The 22,167-nt window shown below is 45.6% G+C and overlaps 2 protein-coding genes across 2 annotated transcripts in view; one reads left to right on the top strand and one right to left on the bottom strand.

The window, feature by feature from the left end:
* The first annotated feature begins 2,074 nt into the window (after positions 1-2,074).
* CHRNA3 (cholinergic receptor nicotinic alpha 3 subunit) lies at positions 2,075-21,112 on the top strand. The gene is made up of 7 exons (XM_027521179.1): positions 2,075-2,205; positions 3,799-3,938; positions 4,052-4,096; positions 5,199-5,308; positions 10,370-11,381; positions 16,482-16,606; positions 20,842-21,112. Exons 1-7 carry the CDS (start codon positions 2,121-2,123, stop codon positions 20,843-20,845), a joined length of 1,521 nt encoding a protein of 506 aa, XP_027376980.1. The 5' UTR covers positions 2,075-2,120; the 3' UTR covers positions 20,846-21,112.
* Positions 20,529-22,167, bottom strand: part of CHRNA5 (cholinergic receptor nicotinic alpha 5 subunit) — a 28,065-nt gene continuing 26,426 nt past the window's right edge. Inside the window, exon 6 of the mRNA XM_027521180.1 lies at positions 20,529-20,948. Within this exon, the coding sequence (XP_027376981.1) occupies positions 20,787-20,948 (162 nt within the window). The 3' untranslated portion in view covers positions 20,529-20,786. The remainder of the gene's footprint in view (positions 20,949-22,167) is intronic.

Genomic DNA, 22,167 nt, shown 5'->3' with positions numbered 1-22,167 from the left:
ATTCAGGGCTGATTTCCTTTAGGATTGAGTGGTTTGATCTCCTTGGAGTCCAAGGGACTCTCAAGAGTCTTCTCTAGCACCAGAGTTTGAAAGCATTAGTTCTTCAGTGCTCAGCCTTCTTTATAGTTCAACTTTCACATATGGGGAGAGTATGTTTAACTTTTACTTTGCCAATGCTAGTGATGTTTGACATCTTTTTATGAGTTTTTTGCCTTTTTTGGTCAAGTGTCTGTTTAACTCTTTTGCTCATTTTTAACACTGCATTTTAGTTTTCTTACTCCTGAGATCTTACAACTATTTAGGTATAATTTATGTATTGGGTATTCCTGGTGGCTCAGACAGTAAAGAATCTGCCTATAATGCAGGTGATCTGGGTTCAATCCCCGGGTCGGGGAGATCCCAAGGAGGAGGAAATGGCAACCCACTCTAGTATTCTTGCCTGGAGAATCCCATGAACAGAGGAGCCTGGCAGGCTACAGTCTAAGAGTTGGAGACGACTAAGTGACTAACACTTTTACTTTACATTTTATGTATCACAAAATCCACCCATTTTAAGTGTACAATTCAATGAGTTTAATAAGTTTATCACTATAACTCAGTTTTAGAACACTGGCATCACTCTAATAAGATCCCTCATACCCGTCCATTCCTGCTTTTGAGGGGTTTTTTTTGTTTTTTTTTTTAAATAAGGAAGATAATCTTTTTTTTTTTTTAAGTATTTATTGGGCTGTATCAAGTCTTAGTTGCAACACATGGGATCTTTCACTGCAGTGCACAGACTCTGACTGTGGAACCCCGCTTAGTTGCTCCCTGATGTGGAATCTTAGTTCCCTGACCAGGGATTGAACGGCGTCCCCGCATCTCAAGGTGGCTTTTTAACCACTGGACCACCAGAGAAGTCCCTCTTTTGAGTTTTGAGGCTATTTTAGATGTTCTGGATACAAGTCCTTTGTTGGATATGTGATTTGCAATATTTTTCAGATAAAGGGCTTCTTGCCAGGACAAGGAGGATGCTCTAAATGGGGGCCTCAAAGTAAGTCCCAATTCTTACAAACATTTTCTCAGTCTTGCAAAATGTTTCCTTTGGTTTGGTTTTAATGTGGGTAGGCGGACCATTGTAGAAATAATAAAGGTGACTCACCTGTCCTGTGCTAAAGCGACTGCAAGCAAGCCCGCAGCTACCCCACCGCACTGCCAGTGGGTGGTCAGACAGGCCAAGGGGCCCCAGGGCTGTCTCTTGATCACACAACCGTCCTGGAGCACTCAGGGTGCAGATGGGCCGGTGGGCAGTGGAGATTCTGGAGGGTTCCAGGGCAGGAAAGCACACTGCTCTCTATGCTGGCTCCATCGCCAAGCCTCGTTTTTGTTATTTCTTTCTCTTATTTTACTTTTTCATCAAGGGACATTGTAAACATACTCAATAGTAGAATAGGATAACAAACCCCCAGCTCAGGGCCAAAACTGTTTCAACGGACTCACACCCTCTCCCCTCGTGGTAAACTATAAGGATTCTTTAAAAACACAATTACCATTATCACTCCTAAAATATTGAACAGTTACTTAATAGTTTCAAAATTCTGAGCCCTCGTCTTGAAGGTACGTTAGAGTCTTCCAGGCAGACAGACGATCGTCCGTCTAGCCCGATGGTCCCCAACCCCGGGGATGGGGAAGACTCCCATTCACCCAGGAAGCCAGGGACAGAGATGCGGCCCCTATTCTTCCCCGCGGTCGGTCAAGACCTGCTCCGATTGGCCCGGCGCGGAGCCGTCTGTCCGTGGGCGGCACCGACCACAGAGCGAGGGGAGAGAGCGCTCAGCACAGCGCACTGGCGCCCGGGGGCCCACCTTCCAGGAGCGGGCGCACCTCTCTCGGGTTAGAGGCTCCGGAACCGCGCGGGGGCGGGCGGGGCGGCGCTAAGGTTGTGGGTGGGGCAGTCGGGGCTCAGCGCGCCGGGCCCCGGTCGGACTCTGAGCGGGGCGGCTGCGCTGCGCGCCTGGCCGCGCGAGTCTGTCTCCGCCACCGCCCCGCTGGCTCCGGATTGTTCGGCCCCGCTGCGCCCCGCCCGCTGCCGGCCGCCCGCCCCGTCCGCGCGGAGCCTCCGGCCCGCGGGCCGACCCGCTATGGGCGCCCACCCGCGCGGTGTTTGCTCCGCGAAGCTCTCGCCGCTCCCGGCTGCGCCGCTGCTGCTTCTGCTTCTGCTGCCAGGTACGGGCGCGGGGCAACGGAGACCCGGAGGACCGAGCCGGGACCCAGGGTCCGTAGGGGTTGCGGCCCCGAGCGCAGCGCGGAGAGGCGGGGACAAGGGCGTCGTGGCCGGGGCCCTGCACCCTGTGTGGTCTGGCTCCGACCCGGCGGCGAGGTGGGTGGGTGCGTGCGTGTTTCCCCCTCGAATCCCCCATTCTTGAGAGTCTTCTGGGCGCGGCCCGGAGGCGCGGGGAGGGCCCGCACCGGGGGCCTTTCTTCCCCAGCCCGGGGTTACAGATTCGAGTCCCAGCCCTGCCTGTCGTCCTGCTTGGCGCACTGGCGCGCCCAGGCCGCGGGTTCCACTCTCCGCATCCCGCCCACCTCCTCGTTTTACGAATAGATGGGGAAGCTGAGGGCTAAAGGCTTGACCAAGGCCACCTGGGGGCGGAGGGGAGTCGTTTCGGGGCGCCAGCCTCTCCTCTTTGTCCTCGCCTCTCAGGCGCTGCTGGCGCCTCCCCGCCTTCCGCCAGGTTGCTTAGAGGAGCCTGTTAGGGAAATACCGGCCCAGACCCGACGACGCCAGAAAACTTTTTGAGTGTCCTGCGAGGGGTGGTAGATACGAGGGGGCGAGGGATTTGGCAGGGCTGACGGCAGTCCCTGCAGCTGGGCTGGATGTCGGTTGGGAGACGACGTTGTGACCATGCACTCAGAACGCTGATCCTGCCTTCCGGGGCTGAGGCCCCCACTCCACAGAGCGCCGTCCGCTCCACACGGAGCTCCTGACTGTGGCCCAGTCTTTATCTGCGGGGCGGAGCGGGGAGGGCATTCAAAATCCCTGGAGAAGTTGAGCTGAACTTCACCAAGGATTCCCCTCATCCCCATCCCCAGATTTCTCCCAGAACTGTAAGCGAGAAGCAAAAGACAGCTGACTCAGAATGCCTGGGGTGTGGCCTATAAACTAAGGGGGTCGCCAGGGGTTTCAGAGAGAGAAGAGTCTTTGATCAAGATGTGAAGACATCATTAGCAGGGACCGTGGGTCACACTCTGAGATCATGGGAGCCATGTAGGCACCCGGCTTCTAAGACGTTTGGTGGCCAAACCCCTGCAAGGTCCTGGGTGGGAAGGAGGAGAGTCCCAGTCCTGGGCTGCAGTCTCCCTCTGACCCTGGGGTGCCCCTGCCTTGGGAGTGGACTGGTCATCTCTCCATTGTGGCTGTGCCCTGGCAGACTTCACTTGTATCGCCCCTGCCCTGTAATAACAGAGATGATGGTTCTTGAGCTCTTACCACATGCCAGCACTGAGAGGTTAAGCCACTTGCCTCAGTTCACATCACTGCCAGGCAGTCTGTCAGGATTTGCACCAGATCTATCCAAATTCAGAGCCTGTGCTTGTAACCACTGTGCTTCTCACCGAATGTGTGTGATCTGATGGAATCCCTTCTGTCTTGGGCCTCAGTTTTCTCGTCTGTAAACTTGAAGGAGCGGGACTGGTCTGAAAGTCTGGAGTTCCAGAGAGCACCCCCAGCAGGTGGAGGGGAGGCTGTGGGTACGTGATGTTCCTGGGGAGGGGGAAAGTGATGACTACCCCAGGATCTGACGGGGCTACTTCCCTCAGTGGCCAGCACCTCCGACGCCGAGCATCGCCTGTTTGAGCGCCTGTTTGAAGATTACAACGAGATCATCCGGCCAGTGGCCAATGTGTCTGACCCGGTCATCATCCAGTTTGAGGTGTCCATGTCTCAGCTGGTGAAGGTGGTGAGTGTCAGAGCCACAAGCCGTGGCCGTGGGGGATGGAGCTTCTGGAAGAGCCTTTCCCAGAACCAGCCTTGTTTTTGTAATTCACCATCTACTTTAATCTCTCTTTCTAGGATGAAGTAAACCAGATCATGGAGACTAACCTGTGGCTCAAGCAAGTAAGTGACCAGACCCTGAGCACTGCTGCCCCCTGGTGGTGACTATTTTATTTGCTATCCCTGAACGAGAACAGAGGGCCTAGATGTGGACCTAGATGGGGTCCACTGACTAGCTGGTCTGTCTCTTCCTGGGCTTGGGGTCACATGCAGTGCCCTACACCCTCCTGGAAGGACTGCAGGGTCCAGCCCCTCAAGTCACAGACAAGAGACTGAAGCCTGGAAAGAGAGAGAGACCCTGCCCCGCCCCACATGCTCACACAAAATGGCGCAGACCCAGGCCTAGAGCCCTGACCTCTGACTCTAGGGTGCTGCCTGAGACACCTCTTTCCCTTTCTCTTGCTAAAAACTCATGCTTAAGTCAGAATCATATGCCGTTGTAGTTGGGAGGGTGGGAGCTGGGGTTCTGGATTTTCTTGTTCAGGTTGAGACCAAAGAAATCGGCTCCCACATGTCCTCCCCAGGGAGCTCTGTGCAGACATGGACAGATAACCCACTGACCTAAGGCTGATTCTTCCACCAGTCCAGCCAACTGGCCGGTCAGCTGAGCAGCCTTCTGTGAGCGCTCTGTGGCACAGATGCCCCTTGACCACAGCCTACGGTCCTTTCTCTCCTTAGGCACTCAGGACTCAGCTCTCCCAGCCTCTGCACCCAGATACTTCTTGGGTCCTGGTGGGATTATGGTTCCTTCCCCAGAACCCTTCAGAGGCCAACCCTGCTCAACTTGGAGATAGAAAGGGGATTCTATGTGTCATTAGCACTCTGTTATTAGGGCTTCATGGCATATCTGAGCCGTTTCAGGAATGTAAACAGCAGGAGCATAAGGCATGGACCTGGGCCTGGCGCTGGAAGTGACTGGAGAAAGCCCTAATGGTCCTAACTGATTGTTGGGGGCTGCGCTTGCCCCAACCATGGAAGCAGTGGCTCCCGGCAGCCAGCACCAGCCCAGTGCTATCCCCGTGACTAGCACCCACAGGAGGAACTGGGCCAGTGTGGTCTTCACGGAGATGGCTCTGTGATGTGTGGCAGAGGTGGGAGGTCACCAAGATGGGTGGTGTCAAGAGAAGTAAAACCACGCTGGTCCTTCTCCACCTCCTCCCCCCAGATCTGGAACGACTACAAGCTGAAGTGGAACCCGTCCGACTACGACGGGGCCGAGTTCATGCGCGTCCCTGCGCAGAAGATCTGGAAGCCAGACATTGTACTGTACAACAAGTAAGGTGCCGGGTGGCCCCGACCCTCTCGGGGCTGTCAGCCTGGACCGGGGTCCTTGGCCTTCTGTGCTTTACAGCCTAGGCGTCCTGAGACCTTTGCCAAGAGGGCTTCATTCATCTGATTCATTCCACAGGTGTTTATTGGGCATCTCCTATATGCCAGGTGTTACGTGGTGCCTGAGAGCCCTCTTCCCTTTCCTCATGCTAAAAACTCATCTTTAAGTCAGAATCATATGCCGTTGTTGTTGAGATAAGGTGGCACAAAACATTAATAACCACCACTCCTCTTGCCTCTAGGAGTTTCCCAGACATCAGGGAAGCCAGGCATGAGTTATAATATCAAAACATACAGTGAGAGAGAGGAAGGGCAAAGAAGGAAATACATGGGAGTGGGCATTGGTCACCAAGGCAGGAGCTGAACCTCCCTGAAAGTTAGGTCCCACCAGGCCCTATGGTTAGGGCATGGGAAAGCTTCATTCTTCTACTCAACTAACTGATGCTTCCCTCCCAGCCTGATGCTGTACGTACGCCTTTGCCCACCAGTGGCAGGAAGCCCTGCTTCTTTCTCACTTTCAAAGGTTCTCTTCCAGCTGGTCTGAACCTGTAAATCCTGGCACCTCCAAAACCAGCCTCTCTTTACATGCCAACCTGACACTTTGCGCATTTAACCTCTGTTCAGTTCAGTTCAGTCGCTCAGTCGTGTCTGACTCGTTGCGACCCCATGAATCACAGCACGCCAGGTCTCCCTGTCCATCACCTACTCCCAGAGTTCACTCAGACTCATGTCCGTCGAGTCAGTGATGCCATCCAGCCATCTCAGACACACAGAATTTTAATGGATATTTTACAGTATGTACTAGTTTATTCTCTGGGTATTGCAAAACTTCATGTTTGCACCTGTGCTTATCTCTGGAGTTATAGTGTCTTGAAAAAAGCAGTGAGCATTTTTCAGCAAAACACTTGATATAGAATTAGTCGAATCTGATTTTAAAGTGTTCTGTGTTTAGGTTTGTCTGCCAGATTAGTACAAATTAATATGTTTTACTGTTAGTATTGGGACTAGAGGAGCTGAATCCCACTTTCTAGTCATGGGCTAAAAGAACTAAAAGAAGGAGTCCTTTATCCATTCCAAAGATGCTCCATGTTTTATTTATTGCTTTCCCAAGAAAAGACAGCATTCATATTTCTTTCATGCAACTTGTAAATTGGCACTTAAAGAACTGGGACAGGGGATAAATTAACTGGTTTGCAGAATGTGAGGCATCCTACGAATCTCCTGGTCCAGAGGCTCTTAGGGAGCTGGGCAGGGTGGTGAGAATTTTTCCTGAGATAGAATTAAAGTGGGCACAGCTTTTAATCTTATGATTTGAAAGTCATAGCTGTTTTCTTGCTGGCAGTCTTGGGTGAACAGCTGGGGTGCTTTAGGGATGTATGCTTTTAACAGTAATGAGAGATGTAGTGAAATGTTTCAAATCAGATGTGGAGAGGAACAAATATCAAAAGGAATTTCCTTGGAATCCGAAGCTGAAAATAACATTTAGAGAAAATCATCCAGCTCCTCTCTCCTAACTAAAACTTCAGTTTCTCTAAACCTCAGGTGAAAGTTTCATCTCAACACACTAGAAACACCTTTTACCTTCTTATGCCAGTTTCTTCTATGGTTTTTTGTTTTCTGAAGTTCGTTCTCTAGTAGAATCCTCAGAAATTGTTCACGGACACCATATACCCTAAGTTCTCACACGTTCAGAACTCACAGTACCCTTTTTAGGTAATATATTTGTCATTTTGCTGCTATAAAATCCTTGGTTCACATTTTCCTTCCATGAAAATCTTAAAAATGCTGACTCATGTTCTAGTATGAAGTATTGCTGTCAAAAACGATTGCCAATCTAATTTTCTTTTTCTTGTATAATCTGGTGACTTTGGGGAGAGAAAAGGGACTCTATTAATAAGTGTGCCTGGACCACAGAAATAAACCAGGGCTGTCCTGAAACATTAGGATGCATAGTCAGCTGGGATGCATACCCAGCTTTTTCTTGAGTAACCCAAAGATATTTTTCATTTATCTTTAAAATCTAGTTGTTTCACTCTGTATCATATACATAATAAGACTTCTTTTATTCCAGTAAATTTTTTGTGAATTAGAGTTTTTAAGATTGTTCTGTTCTATTGCTTTATCTCTCCAGGAACTCCTTTTTCACATAAATTATAACTTCTTTACCTATATTCTCTGTTATTTTTTCTCAAATTCTTTTATCTCTTTTTGATTTACATTTTTCTCCTTTCTTTTTTTGTTTCAATCACTACACTGTCCATGGTGTCTGCTTGTTGTTATGTTTTAGTCTTTATTTCTGAAATGATTTTTAAAATTTCTTTTTTCCTATTCTTTCCTGCGTTTCATCTGTTCTTTATTGAACTCCTGTCGCTTACCCAGATTCTTACCTTTTCTGTCTCTAATTTACGCTGCTCTTTCAAAGTCTCTAAAGGTTGCTTTTATAGGTTAATTTGTAATGTCAGGTTATCCGTTTCATCTGTTCTGTGGCTGTAGTTTTGTGTGCTTGCATGTTATTCAATTACTTTTCATATTTTTCTTACAGTATGTTAATAAGGGGTCCAATCTATCCGTCTTTGCTGTCTTTGTTTACAGCCTTTGTGGGTAAGAGCGCAACTCTGTGTCACCCGCTTGGGAGTTCCCTCCTCCAGTAGTCCCCTTGAAGCATTAAAATGCTCTGTGTAGGGACTTCCCTGGCGGTCCAGTGGCTGAGACTCTGCATTCCCAATGCAGGGGGCCTGAGTTCGATCCCTGGTCAGGGAACTAGATCCCACACGCCACAATCATGACTTCACATGCAGCCCATGCAGGAACCACTGGTGGCGGTGTTTGACCCCACACTCTCACATCTGAGCTTCATAGGGTTCCACGTAACCTAGTTCTGCTGGTGATGTGGGCAGTGAGTCCTCAAGTGTGTGTCCAAAAGGCCAGACTCAAGTTCCGAGCATTCAAGGCTCTGCCACAAACTCTGTGGGACCCTGAGCAAGCAGTCCTGCTCTCTGACCTTCCGTTTCCTTTTCAAGGAAATGAGGGGCTTAGACCGGAGCAGGGATCATCAAGATTTTCTCTGAAAGACCAGGGAGTATTTTAGGCTTTGGAGGCCTTACAGCCTCTGTCATGGCGATACAGCCCTGTCCTTGTCACTTAATATTTGCAGACAATAGGCCACAAATGTGTACGGGTGTGTGCACCAATAAAAATTTATTTACAGAAATAGGGGCCAAGCCAGTGGGCCATAGCTTGCCAACTCTCGGACTAGTGCCTGGGCTCTGAAGGTCCATTTTGTTGATCCAGGATGCCTTAAGGAAAGTTGTTCCGGAGGCTTCTGCCTTCCCAGGGGTCCTTTCAGCCCTCCATGGAGTGTAGGCCAGCCTCCCAGAGCTCCTCCCTGCCCCACGTGGTCAAGTCCACTTGGGATTGCATGGGTCCCTACCCCCCCACTTCTCATACCCCTCCTCCTTTCTTCCTGGGGTCAGGAATCATCTTCTGGGGAATCAAGGGCCCAGTATGATAAAGTGGGGCTGAGAACATATAAACGCAGGGCACCTTTGGGACAGTCCAGCTGGAGTAAAGGGCTTAATGGATTTGACATCAAGTTCCACATGTAATGACTGTCCTGCTCAACAGAACATGGGAGGGTGGGAGGGCCAGAGACCAGCAAGGAGACAGGCCCCAGACACTTCCCTTCTGTCTTCACACAATGGTATCCAATAACAACCGGACAGGATATCTCTAAATGTTTAGGTTTGTCTTTTTTTTCCCCCCAGCTTTTTGGGCAAATTGGTATGGTAGTTGTTGCCTTTAGAAGGACATGCACGCCTTCAAATGCACAACTCTAAGAAACCAGTCAAAGGCTGGCTGACCCAGGGAAACATCAAGAGCCTTCACTGGGCAAAGCCATTGTTTTGAGGACTGGCTGGCTTCACTCTCAGATGCGAGACTGGACAGGGTATTGAGTTGTTCGACAGCAAATCTTCCACTGCACAAGCCAGCTGATAAATGCCAGCAAGCCAACTCTAAGAATAATATATATCTCTGCCTAGAGAGGAAGTCAGGGTGGATGTAGCTAAGGGAGAAGGAGCGTGGGGGAGAAATGGGGAAGGATAGGGACACAGAAGGCAAAGGAACCTGCTGTGCTGGGTTTAAAAGACAAGGAATCAGAAAATGTGATTATTCTTTCTAGAACAGTGCAGGGAAGAATGGGGGAGTGTGGTGAACCGGAGAACCAGAATCCAGAGACAGGGCCTGGTAATAGACCCATCTAACAGGGCTCAGTTTAATGGGAGTGGGTGCCCACGGTGGACTCCACAGCCCTTGGAGGTCGAGGGTGTGCTCTGCATGCATGGGTGTACACATATTGCACACCCAATTGAGGACAGAAGGAGGCGGCATTACAAGGACTAAACTATAGGGACCTGAACACCTGCCTCTAAACGGCCACGTTCATTAATTTCTTTTATTAATTAAAGGAGAAAACTCCCTCGCATTTGGAGTATCTCAGTAAATATCAGGGCTTCCCAGGTGGCTCAGTGGGTAAAGAATCCACCTGTGATGCACGAGATGTGGGTTGGATCCCTGGGTCGGGAAGATCTCCAAGAGGAGGGAATGGCAACCCACTCCAGTATTCTTGCCCGGAGAATTCCATGGACAGAAGAGCCTGGCGGGCTACAGTGCACAGGGTTGCAGAGTCGAACACAACTGAAGCGACTGAGCATGCACACACTCGATAAGTTTCAAGTAGGGAGTTGTATGGTGTGGAATGAACCAGTGACATGGCCTGGGTTGGGGAGAATGATGATGAGTGTGTCAGACTGTCTGTGGGTGGGGGGTCCTGGGCCTCAGTATCCCCATTGGTAAATGGAATGGTGGCCTGGGAGACTTTTTATAGCCCTTTGAACACTTACATTCTGCAATTTTACAAGTCGCCACTTGCTGTTTACCAGCTGGCAGTGTGAGAGGCTGGACTAGATGACCACATGTATGCCACACACCTCCCGTTTGTTTTCACAGTGCTGTTGGGGATTTCCAAGTGGACGACAAGACCAAAGCTTTACTCAAGTACACGGGGGAAGTGACTTGGATCCCCCCAGCCATCTTTAAGAGCTCATGCAAAATCGACGTGACCTACTTCCCGTTTGATTACCAGAACTGCACCATGAAGTTCGGTTCCTGGTCCTACGACAAGGCAAAAATCGACCTGGTCCTGATCGGCTCCTCCATGAACCTCAAGGACTACTGGGAGAGCGGCGAGTGGGCCATCATCAAAGCCCCTGGCTACAAGCACGACATCAAGTACAACTGCTGCGAGGAGATCTACCCGGACATCACCTACTCGCTCTACATCCGGCGCCTGCCCCTGTTCTACACCATCAACCTCATCATCCCCTGCCTGCTCATCTCCTTCCTGACTGTGCTCGTCTTCTACCTGCCTTCCGACTGCGGTGAGAAGGTGACCCTCTGCATCTCAGTGCTCCTCTCCTTGACCGTGTTTCTCCTGGTGATCACCGAGACCATCCCGTCCACCTCACTGGTGATTCCCCTGATCGGCGAGTACCTGCTCTTCACCATGATCTTTGTAACCTTGTCCATCGTCATCACCGTCTTCGTGCTCAACGTGCACTACAGGACCCCGACCACCCACACGATGCCCGCATGGGTGAAGACCATATTCTTGAACTTGCTTCCCAGGGTCATGTTCATGACCAGGCCAGCAAGCAACGAGGGCAACACTCAGAGGCCAAGACCCTTCTATAGCGCTGAGCTCTCAAACCTGAATTGCTTCAGCCGCATAGAGTCCAAGGTCTGCAAGGAAGGCTACCCCTGCCAGGACGGGCTGTGCGGCTACTGCCACCATCGCAGGGCAAAAATCTCCAATTTCAGTGCCAACCTCACGAGAAGCTCCAGTTCTGAGTCTGTTGACGCTGTGCTGTCCCTCTCTGCTCTGTCACCGGAAATCAAAGAAGCTATCCAAAGTGTCAAGTATATTGCTGAAAATATGAAAGCACAAAATGAAGCCAAAGAGGTAAGGCTGTGTCTGTTATTACATTAGCATTCACTCATTCAACAAACATTTATTGGTTCTTTGTGGACAAGGCTTAGGGTGGGGTTAAGGAATTAGACTTAACTCACTGGCATCAGTGAGCTGTTTTCAGACCTGCTCTTCCATGTACCAGTTACATATCCCTGGATGTGTTGCCTCACTTGTGTGAGCCTGTCTTGTCTTCTGTAAAATGGGATGATAAAGGTTGTATGTAGTGCCTTGCATTTAGCTCCTGGGCTGCCAGCCGTTTAGGCCATAGGAACTCCTAATGCCAAGAGAGAATGGATTAGGAGGTAGGCTGGAAGAGGGAGTGAGACCAGATGACCTCCAATTAGTATTGATTAGCTGAGCTGACGTTTTAAACTTGACTGATTGTGTCCCCCCATCCCCCTGTAGGTGTAATTTACATAAGGTACACGTGTCTTAAGTGTGCATACAGTTCAGTGAATTATTACATTATGTGTACACTCGTGGAACCATGATCTAGATAAAGACATAGAACATTTCCAGTGCCCAGAAAGCTCCCTCGTGCCCCTCGCTCGCAGTCAGTACCCCACTCCCTCCCTTCTTAGTAGCCGCTGAGCCTGGCCTCTTTTCCATTAATTTTACCTATTCTTTAGAAAATGTTTTAAAACTTATTGGCTGCACTAGCTTTTAGTTGTGGCATACAGGATCTAGTTCCCTGACCAAGGATTGAACCTGGGCCCCCTGCATTGGGAGAGTGGACTCTTAGTCACTGGACTACCAGGCAAGTCCCTGATTTTACCTACTCTTGAAATTCATATAAGTAGCATTGCATAACCTCTTTCATATTTGACTTATTTCTTTCAACAAAATGTACAAAACGTCTGAGGTTCATCCTTTGGGCTTGTTACTGCTGTGTAGTATTCTGCAATAAGACAACACCGCCTTCTGTTTGTTAATTCCATCTACAATTGTTGGGTGTTTCCAGGTTGGGGCTATTGTGAATAAAGCGGCTCTAAATGTTCTTATACATATCTTTGGGTGAATACATACGTTCGTTTCTCCTGGATACACACCTAAGGACGGCACTGCTGGCTCACTGCAGAGATGTATTTTCCACTTAAGTGGATACTGTCAGGTTTCCAAAATGTTTAAGCCGATTGACACACCCACTGGCGACGTTTGCGAGTCCCCAGCTGCCGCCTCTCCTCGCCAGCGGGGTGAAGTGGCATCACTTGATGTTTTAATTAGCATGTCCTGGTTGAGTAATGAATGGGTCTCCTTTTCATATGCTTATGGGCCATTTGGATATCTTCTTTTGTGAAATATCTATTCACACGCTTGCCCATGGTTTTTTCATTGGGTGGACTTCTATTTTGTCCAAAAATCTTATTTTAGAACTAGTGATAGGTATTAATGATGGGGAAGCGTTACGTGTTTGGCTGCTCCCACTCTGTTTACCCCCAAGGTTATTATGCTCTGCCTTAAGTTGCTTATTAGCAGAGAGCTAATTACTAGATAATTTCATTTCCTGATGCCCTGGAGGTAATTAATGTTGGTAGGGAATGTCTAGATCCCCTCTTTCAGCTGTGAATGGCATATTAATAGGAGTGGATGAGACAGGAGGGAGACAGAGACAGTGGCCCTATCTCCTCACCCCACCCATCCGAGCAACTCTGTGCCCATCTTGTGACTGTAACAATGCACAGCCGCCCGATGATGTCAGAAATTTAGCCAAAAGGCCAGGCCTGCCTTCAGATTCTGTTGAAGCAATTGTTGGACATTGAGTACATGATTAGTGAAAACCTCTTGTTGGTCTAACACTAAGCACTTTTGCAGATACTCTCTAACATTTATCTACTTTTAAAATCATCACTTCTTTGGAGTGATAATTGGGTGGACTTCTATTTCCTCCAAAAATCTTCGGTTAGAAATAGTGATAGGTATTAATGATGGGGAAGCTTTACACTTATGTGTTTGGCTGCTCGCAACTAGAGGCACATGGTTCATCTCATGAGGCAGCCACTGCTCACCTCTGGTCATCTGGTGATGTGGTCCCATTGTTTTTCCAGAGAATGCAGAAATCTGGACCACAGGGCAGTGGATTGCTGTTTGTGAAAGGGTGGCAGGTGTTAGAATAAAGATGCCTACTCAGTGCTCTGGGGAGTTGGGCTGTCGGAAGGATTCCTTTTTCTATCTTACTGTGTGACTGACACACTGCTGTGTACATAATTTCCCAGAGATGTTTTAATTTCCTAATTCCCCGGCTCCAACTTGGCTGGTTTTACCTGTCCTGACCTCCTAGGAATTCAAACCAAACAGGCCCAGTTCTCCCAGAGCCATCTTGTGAGGGTGCTGGGAGCCCGTGAATGACTGTCCCTGGACACACCAGGCCCCACAGGGACAGGAGTGTCACCGTGTCTCTTGCCTTGGCTCTTCTCGAGCTGTGTTGGTGCCCCTTACTTGCTCACACTTGTGAGGAGTTTAACTAACACTCTAAATTCAGAGTTAAGGTAGGATTGGGTTACAAATTAGAAAACTAGTCAGGGAGCTTGTGGGTCTCCTGTTAATACTTTCGTTTGACGGTTTTGACAGCTGATCCTTCAAGACTGGTTCCATTGCATGAGTTGCTCTTGAGGTCTTGGAGGCGTGCACAGATCAGAGCCATGATCTTCTGAGCTAATAAGCCTGAGACACTTGTTTGGTTGAGATATAGATACAGAGATATATCTATAGATGTATGTATATCTGTTACTTCATTCATTCCAACCAGAGTCTGACTTTTGATCAACGATTTATTTATATGTATTGTAATTACTGATTTCCGAGGGTTAAATTTCGGGCATCTTATTTCATGTTTTGCATTTACTTTTTTTTTTGCCCCGGTTCTTGTCGTGCTTTAGAAACATGAAACTTCTTTTGCTGATTGAAAGCCGTGTGCTCTCTTTTTATTCTTCTGTCACCTTGTCCCTCAAGATCTCCTCCTCGTCCCTTTCACTCCGCTGTGGTGGTTTCATCTTTGATGTGGGGAGTGAGGCGGGACGTCTCAGGCCCCGCCAGTCAGTGGGCACCTTTTCTCCTCTCTCTTCCCAGCTCCACTTTGCTCACAAGTGGCCCCACCTGCCTGTCTGGGCCAGGAGTAGCAGGCTGGAAGGAGGCACAGGGTTGGGGGAGAAGAGCACAATCAATCCCTCTCCAGTTCTTCCTTCTAACAAGACCCTCCTCCTCCAACCCCACGCTCATGCTCACACTCACCAAGCCACACCCGTGCGTGTTTCTGACCGTCTTTACTGCAGTCTCTTTTCTGGGATATCTCCGGGGATGGGCTGAGGGATGACACCAGGCACTTGGGCCAGGTTACCATTCTGCCTAACACGCATCTACCTGTTCACGCATCATCGGTGCCAAAGTTTCCAGAGAACAGCCAATAGCATTGTGCCGAAATACCCAGAGTCAGACATACAGTTAATTTTCCCCCAGATCTCTTTGCAGCACTCTTTGTATTATGTGTAAGACCCGAGTTCACTCTTTTTTCACCAGGCTAAACCATGTGAAATGCTGTCAGAGGGAGATTTATAATGCCTCATTTTTAAAATCAACATGAATATCAATTGGTATTATTCATTAAGGACCCTGTGCCAGGCACGTATTTCATTTAATCTTCATAACAACTCTCTGAAGTAGGTACTGTTCTTATCCCTGATTTACCAATGAGGAAACTGAGGCTAAGCGAGGTCACATATTTGAACCAGATTCTCACACCTAGAAAGCAGCAGAGCTGGGAATTGTAACAAGTCTTGCTTTTTCCACCCCACTGCTTCCTAGAGCCTTAGGAGGTTTAGCCAGTAGCGGGGTTAGTAGAAATTACAGGGTCTATTTTATACTTGAAGCTTTTACAAACCAGTCTTAGGGATTTGAATAAAGTACCTTGTGGCAAACAGGGCATTATAGTTCTAATCCTTTGACTTCTCAGTGTCATCGAGAGGATGCATTGACTCAAGTTCCTAATGGTGAAATAGAATCTTGGTCTCCCAGCCCCATCTCAGTCCACTTAATTAAATTACAAAATCACATGCTGCCTCTTTATTATGTGATTATTTCTTAAAAAATCAGTTGATTCATGGGTTCTCTTTTTCTCAATCCAATTATGGTTTCCTTGCTTTCTGAGTTGTCTAGGAGTATAATTAATGTGCAGTTCTCCTTCCTATTTCAAGCCAGAATTTGAAGCTCTATTATATACAATTAGACTCGCTCTTTCTTCCATCTTTTACTTTATTGTCAGCAATTGTTTCTGACTTTGAACCTGTCCTATAATTATACAGAATTCCCTGATACTTTGGCCTTATAATTGAAGATGATAGTTGGCTAGTTGGGTATTGTGGACAGGGGGACTGTGTGAGAGAAAGAGTGATGAGGGGCTTGCCCTGGTGTGCTTGTTTCATTTTTGAAACAGATGTTAAAAGGAAATTAGAATCTAAAACTGGATAAGAGCTAGTACTTTGAAATAATGGTAAATGATGTTGGATTGCTTTAGCTATTCTAACAAGGGCCCAGAATCCTCCCACAGAAGTATAAGTCAAATAACTGGTTTAACTAACTTTATAAATTAGAATTCAATTTTGGGGGGTGGGGGAAATGGGTTATGTATATATTAAGAAATTTCTTATTTATGGGAGTTCCCTGGCGGTCCAGTGGTTAAGGCTTCACCTTCCAGGGCAGGGGGTGCAGGTTCGATCTCTGGTCAGGGACCTAAGACCCCACATGCCTCCCGGCCAGAAAACCAAAACATAAAACGGAAGCAATATTGTAACAAATCCAATAAAAACTTTAAAAATGGTTCCCATCAAAAAAAATCTTTAAAAAAAGAAATTTCTGATTTTAAAGCATTTAATATGACACTTTATTCTTGTTTCTCTAGTACATAAAGAGAAATGTGAGAAGGGAGATTTCCTCAGACTACATTAATTAGGAAAAAAAAGTTTTCTTGCATGTTGGCAGCAGAATGGTTTCTTCTCCTCTTGAAACCCATTTATTAAATATTTGTTGAAAATATGTTCAGTTTGCCTTTTCCTTCCTGCTTTATTTTTTCCTCTCATGATTTTTGTTTTTGTCTTTCAGATTCAAGACGATTGGAAATATGTTGCCATGGTGATTGATCGTATTTTTCTGTGGGTTTTTATCCTGGTGTGCATTTTAGGGACGGCAGGATTGTTTCTACAACCCTTGATGACCAGGGACGACGCGTAAGAACTAAACTGTGTGTTATTTATGAGGTTATTTGTGGGCGTTGAGGGAGAGGGGGCTCACTTTTTAGTTTTCATTGTAAAGTACACAGCATAAAATTTATCATCTAAACCACGTTTAAGTCCACAGTTCAGTGGTAAATATATTCACATTGTTATGTAACCATCACCACCATCCCACCCAACTCTAGACCAGTTAAACAATCACCCCCCATTCTCCCCTCTCCCCAGCAACCATCATAATACTTTGTCTTTATGATTTTGACTAAGCTAAGTACTCATGTAAGTGCAATCACACAATATTTGTCTTTTTGTGACTGGCCTGTTTCATGTTGCAGAATGTCCCTAAAGGTTCATCCGTGTTGTAGCATATTGCAGAATTTCCTTACTTTTTAAGGCTAAATAATACTCAGTTGCAAGTATACACATTTTATTGTCCATTTATCTGTTGATGGACACTTGGGTTGCTCCCAGGTTTTACCGGTTGTGGATAATGCTGCTACGAACATGGGTGTACAAATCTCTCTTCTGTACCTTGCTTTCAGTTCTTTTAGGGATATACCGAGAAGTGGAATTGTTCGATCATTTGTTAATTCTATTTTTAATTTTTTGAGGAACTGCCATTCTGTTTTCCACCAGGGCTGTGCCGTTTTACATTCCTATCAACAACGCACGAGTTTCTCTACATCCTCATCGTACTTATCGTTTTCTGGGTTTTTTTTTGACAATAGCAAACCTACCGGTTGTGAAGCGGTATCTTATTGTAGTTTTGATTTGCATTTCTCTAATTATTAGTAATTTTGAGCATTCTTCATGTGTTTAGTGGCCATTCTTGTGTCTGCTTCGGAGGAATGTCTCTTCAAGATCTTTGCCCATTTTTGAATTGGGTTGTTTTTTAAGTTTTAGGAGTTCTCTTTATATTCTGGATATTAATCCTTTATCAGATACATGATTTGCAAATATTTTCTCCCATTCTGTGGGTTGTCTTCATTACTGTTGATAGTATCTTCTGATGCACAAATTTTTAAAATTTTCAAGAAGTCCAATTTGTCTGTTTTTTTCATTTCTTACCTGTGCTTTTTTGTGTCATATCCAAGAAACCACTGCCAAATCTAATGTCATAAAGCATTTGTCCTGTTTTCTTCTGAGAGCTTAATTGTTTTAGGTCTTAACATGTAAGCTTTTTCTTAATAGAGGTTCCTATCATCACACTACTGGCTTTGCTTTTGGCATTTCAAAGCTTACTTATTATCCAGTTGTCTTGACTTTTGTTAAAAAAAAAGATTCACGCAAGAAAAATGTCAAGAGTATTATAGGTAAATGAACATTTAACCAGCCTTTGGATTAGGTAAAAAAAATGTCAAAGTATAATTCTTCTACAGTGATAAGCAGCATGCTGTGCTGTGGACCATGTAAAACTGGACTAATTACAGAAACTGTAGGGTTTTTTTTAGTGGTGGAGACATAGCTGGATGAGAAAAAAGAAAAACCTTGCTGTTCAGAAATGGGAAGAATTGTCTGGTTCAGTATCACAACAGATTTCACAATGGTTTTCTTATTTAGCTCATGATCTCCTTGAAGTTTATATCATTTCAGCAAGACCTCACTACTATCATTTCTTACCATGCACTTTTTTTTTTTATTTTTACTGTTTTTCAAGAGTCCTAGGACCATGCCCTCATTTTGGATAGCCTTATTTATCTTGCATAATTCTAAATGATTAAGAGAGATTATATCCATCCATTCCATCCTAAAGGAGATCAGTCCTGGGTGTTCATTGGAAAGGCTGATGCTGAGGCTGAAACTCCAATACTTTGGCCACCTCATGCGAAGAGTCGACTCACTGGAAAAGACCCTGATGCTGGGAGGGATTGGGGGCAGGAGGAAAAGGGGACGACAGAGGATGAGATGGCTGGATGGCATCACCGACTCGATGCACATGAGTTTGGGTGAACTCTGGGAATTGGTGATGGACAGGGAGGCCTGGCGTGCTGCGATTCATGGGGTCACAAAGAGTCGGACACGACTGAGTGACTGAACTAAACTGAACTGGAGAGAGATTATTCTTAGCCACACATTCGTTGTTAATGAGCCTTCAGAACAGGATTTCTCACCCTTAGGACTGGTAACATTTGGGGCCAGATTAATTCTGTGTTGAGGGGCAGATCTGTCCTGTACACTGTAGGATCTTTAGTAGCACCCTGGCCCCTACCCACTAGATGCCAATAACATAACCCCACCCCTTGCCAGGTACAATGACCAAAGATGTCTCCAAGGATTTTAAGTGTCCCCTCAGAGACAAAACTGCCCCTGGTTGAGAACCATTGCTTTAGATAAATTATTAAACAGAGCATATCCCATACTCTACTTCTGAATCTGAGTACTGGCAAAAGATGATGATTTACAGAGACTGTTTTAATCTTCTCACTAGTCATTATGATGTTTTTCCTATGCAAAAACAAAACTGACAAAATTGCAGCCCACCGTGACTCGTGTTTCAATAAGCTAAAAGAGATTTCTATAAAATGTATTTACATGTAAATTTTTTAAGTAAGGCTTCCATGGTGGCTCAGCTGGTAAAGAATCCACCTGCAATGCAGGAGACCCCAGTTCGATTCCTGGGTCAGGAATATCCACTGGAGAAGGGATAGGGTACCACTCCAGTATTCCTGGGCTTCCTTGGTGGCTCAGCTGGTAAAGAATTCACCTGCAATGCAGGAGACCTGAGTTTGGGAAGATCCCCTGGAGAAGGGAAAGGCTACCCACTCCAGTATTCTGGTGTGGAGAATCTCATGGACTGTATAGTCAGTCCATGGGGTCCCAAAGAGTCGGACACGACTGAATGACTTTCACTTTTTAAAGTAAGGGTAGTGGAGATATAAGAAGAAGGATCGGGGATATAGACAAGCTGTGACAACCAACAGACTTATTTAAACTCATCAAATCAGGAGACTGTCACTCATTAAATAGCATTAAACACCTGCCTACAATAAAATGCAAATTAGATAGGATCCCCTCTGCCTTCCAAAGAGTGTTGACTTGAACTTAGACCTGTTGCTTACTAAAAATAAATAAGGTATCTGTTGTGTCAAGAGCTAAGAACTCTAAATTGAATGCAAGATTTCTATCAGTATTTTCCTCCTGGTCATAGCTGAATCAGGAAAATTTAGAGATGAAATTTTAACTTGTCTACCTGTGATACATGATACTATACTGAATAAGTTGTAATAGGCTAAGACTAGATTACATCTAAAGGCCCTCAGAACTCTAATATTCTACTACTGTACTGTAATTTTTGGAAGGAAAGAGGTAAAACTGAAACATCACAGGTATGTGCTTATACATAATTAGAATATCACCTTTAATATTAGAAGATGGTTTTCTCACAGAACAATTCAGTAGTATACACAGACATGTTCTTAAAATGGGATTCACTTAGTTGTAGTGGACACTTCTAAGGTCAAGGATCAAAAGATGCTACCAGAATTTATATAAAAAGGTGGTCCTATTGTGCAAAAAGTAGACAAGAGAATTGAAATAATGTTAGGGATATGCTATACTGCACGTCCATAGGAATTGTCTATTGTGTGACCTGATAATGGAAGGTAAGCTGTAAAAATAGTTAATAATTGTTTAGTTTAAGCATCTACAAAATAAAGTAAGCCTTAAAGGAATTCCCAATTCCCATTTTTCATTTTTAAAAATACTGGTTATAAAAAAGCTGCATCATATTCAATCATTATCATACCAAGTAGCCAGCTTATTTAAAACAACAGTATACTGTAGCTGTTATGCAGTAAATACAGGACAGAGAGAATTTTTAAATGTGTACTTTTACCAAATGAAATCAGTCTTCAAATACAACAGGATTTTCCAGCACAGTCAAAAGATGAACTTCACTGCTGATTACAAAGTAGAATTATTTGCCAGGATACAAACATTAGATTTTTATTAGTTCAGTTTAGATAATATTTTGTGCTACTATTTTTAGAAGATCAAATATTATTCACTCAGTTACTACTTCAGTCATGCAGCTAAATATTTTAATGGGCAATCTATTGAGATAAACTGATGCTGGTTGCATCAAATTTTAAACACAATTTACATTTTTGTAATTCATAGGTGCCATAAGAAATATGTGCCTTTTAACTAAATTCCTACTACAACCCCTTGGAAAGTGTCACTTATTTTCATTTCCAATATGAATTGGTACTATTATATTTGCCCATTTATAGATAACAGGAACAAAAAGCCCAAGAGATCCAACAACTGAAACCAGAAGAAAAGTCCACAGAAACATCCGATCAAGAACCTGGGCTATGAATTTCCAATCTTCAACAACCTGTACCAAAAAAAAAAAAAAAAAACCAATGTTAAATAATTAAGACACAATTTGTAAATTTACACGTCAACTTATAATACAAGTGGCTTATTTTAATCGATTTTTAATAAAATATAGTACTTGCATATCTTACAATAAACTTTAAAAATATTTTTAATTCTTACTATATATAGTTATTTCTATTAATTATTCTGGCCCAGGAGTGTTTGTTTTAATTTTTAAAGACAATCCAGCCTGAAGTTAATCTCATGACAAATGAAAAGTTGGTTCAGAATAATATACATTCAACAGCTGTTAATCTTCTTCCTCACCTCACTTGCTTTATTTAGTTCTGGATTTCCTAGGGACCATTTTAACCTAAGCTCATGAGTTCAGATCAAACCGGTCAATCCTAAAGGAAATCAACCCCGAATATTCATTGGAAGGACTGATGCTGAAGCTGAAACTACAATACTTTGGCCACCTGATGCGAAGAACTGACTCATTAGAAAAGACCCTGATACTGGGAAAGACTAAAGGCAAAAGGAGAAGGGGATGGCAGAGGATGAGATGGTTGGATGGCATCACCAACTCAATGGACATGAATTTGAGCAAACTCCAGGAGATAGTGGAGGACAGAGGAGCCTGGCGTTCTGCAGTCCATGGAGTCACCAAGAGTCGGACATGACTTAGCAACCGAACAACAATAACATGAGTTCAGATCTGCCAGCAGAGAGCGCATTCCCTCCCCGTTTTTGCAGCCCAAGCAGAGAGCTGGCTCAGCAGGTGTGAGTGACCTCAAGGAAAGCGCAGGCTGAGACCAGGCCCTGAGCACTAGAGGGTCCTACTCAACAGGCCATGTCCTTGACCATGGGCTTCCTTAGCCCCTGCTATGAAGCACAGAGTCTTCTATAGGAACTGTGCACCAAAGTTTCAGGATAATGTAAAATTTAGAGGATTATAAAACCCTACAGCTTCTCTACTTTCAAGTTTTTTCCTTGAAAATAAACCCCCTTTACTGGTCTCATGGAAGGTGCCCTGACCCTGCTGTACAACACTTTGCAGACACTCATTAAATACAGTCGAGGGACTTCCCTGGTGGTCCAGTGGTTAAGACTCTGAACTTCCAATGCAGGGAGTGTGGGTTTGAGTCCTGGTCGGGGATTTAAGGTCCCACATGCTGCACTGATTGGCCAAATAAATAAATCCTATCTCAATCCATACTATTACCTAATATCTG

This window comes from Bos indicus x Bos taurus, chromosome 21, assembly GCF_003369695.1.
Source record: "Bos indicus x Bos taurus breed Angus x Brahman F1 hybrid chromosome 21, Bos_hybrid_MaternalHap_v2.0, whole genome shotgun sequence".
NCBI classification, from domain to species: Eukaryota; Metazoa; Chordata; class Mammalia; order Artiodactyla; family Bovidae; genus Bos; species Bos indicus x Bos taurus.
Note: the sequence above shows the minus strand (reverse complement) of the source record. Positions and strands in the feature narration are given on the sequence as shown.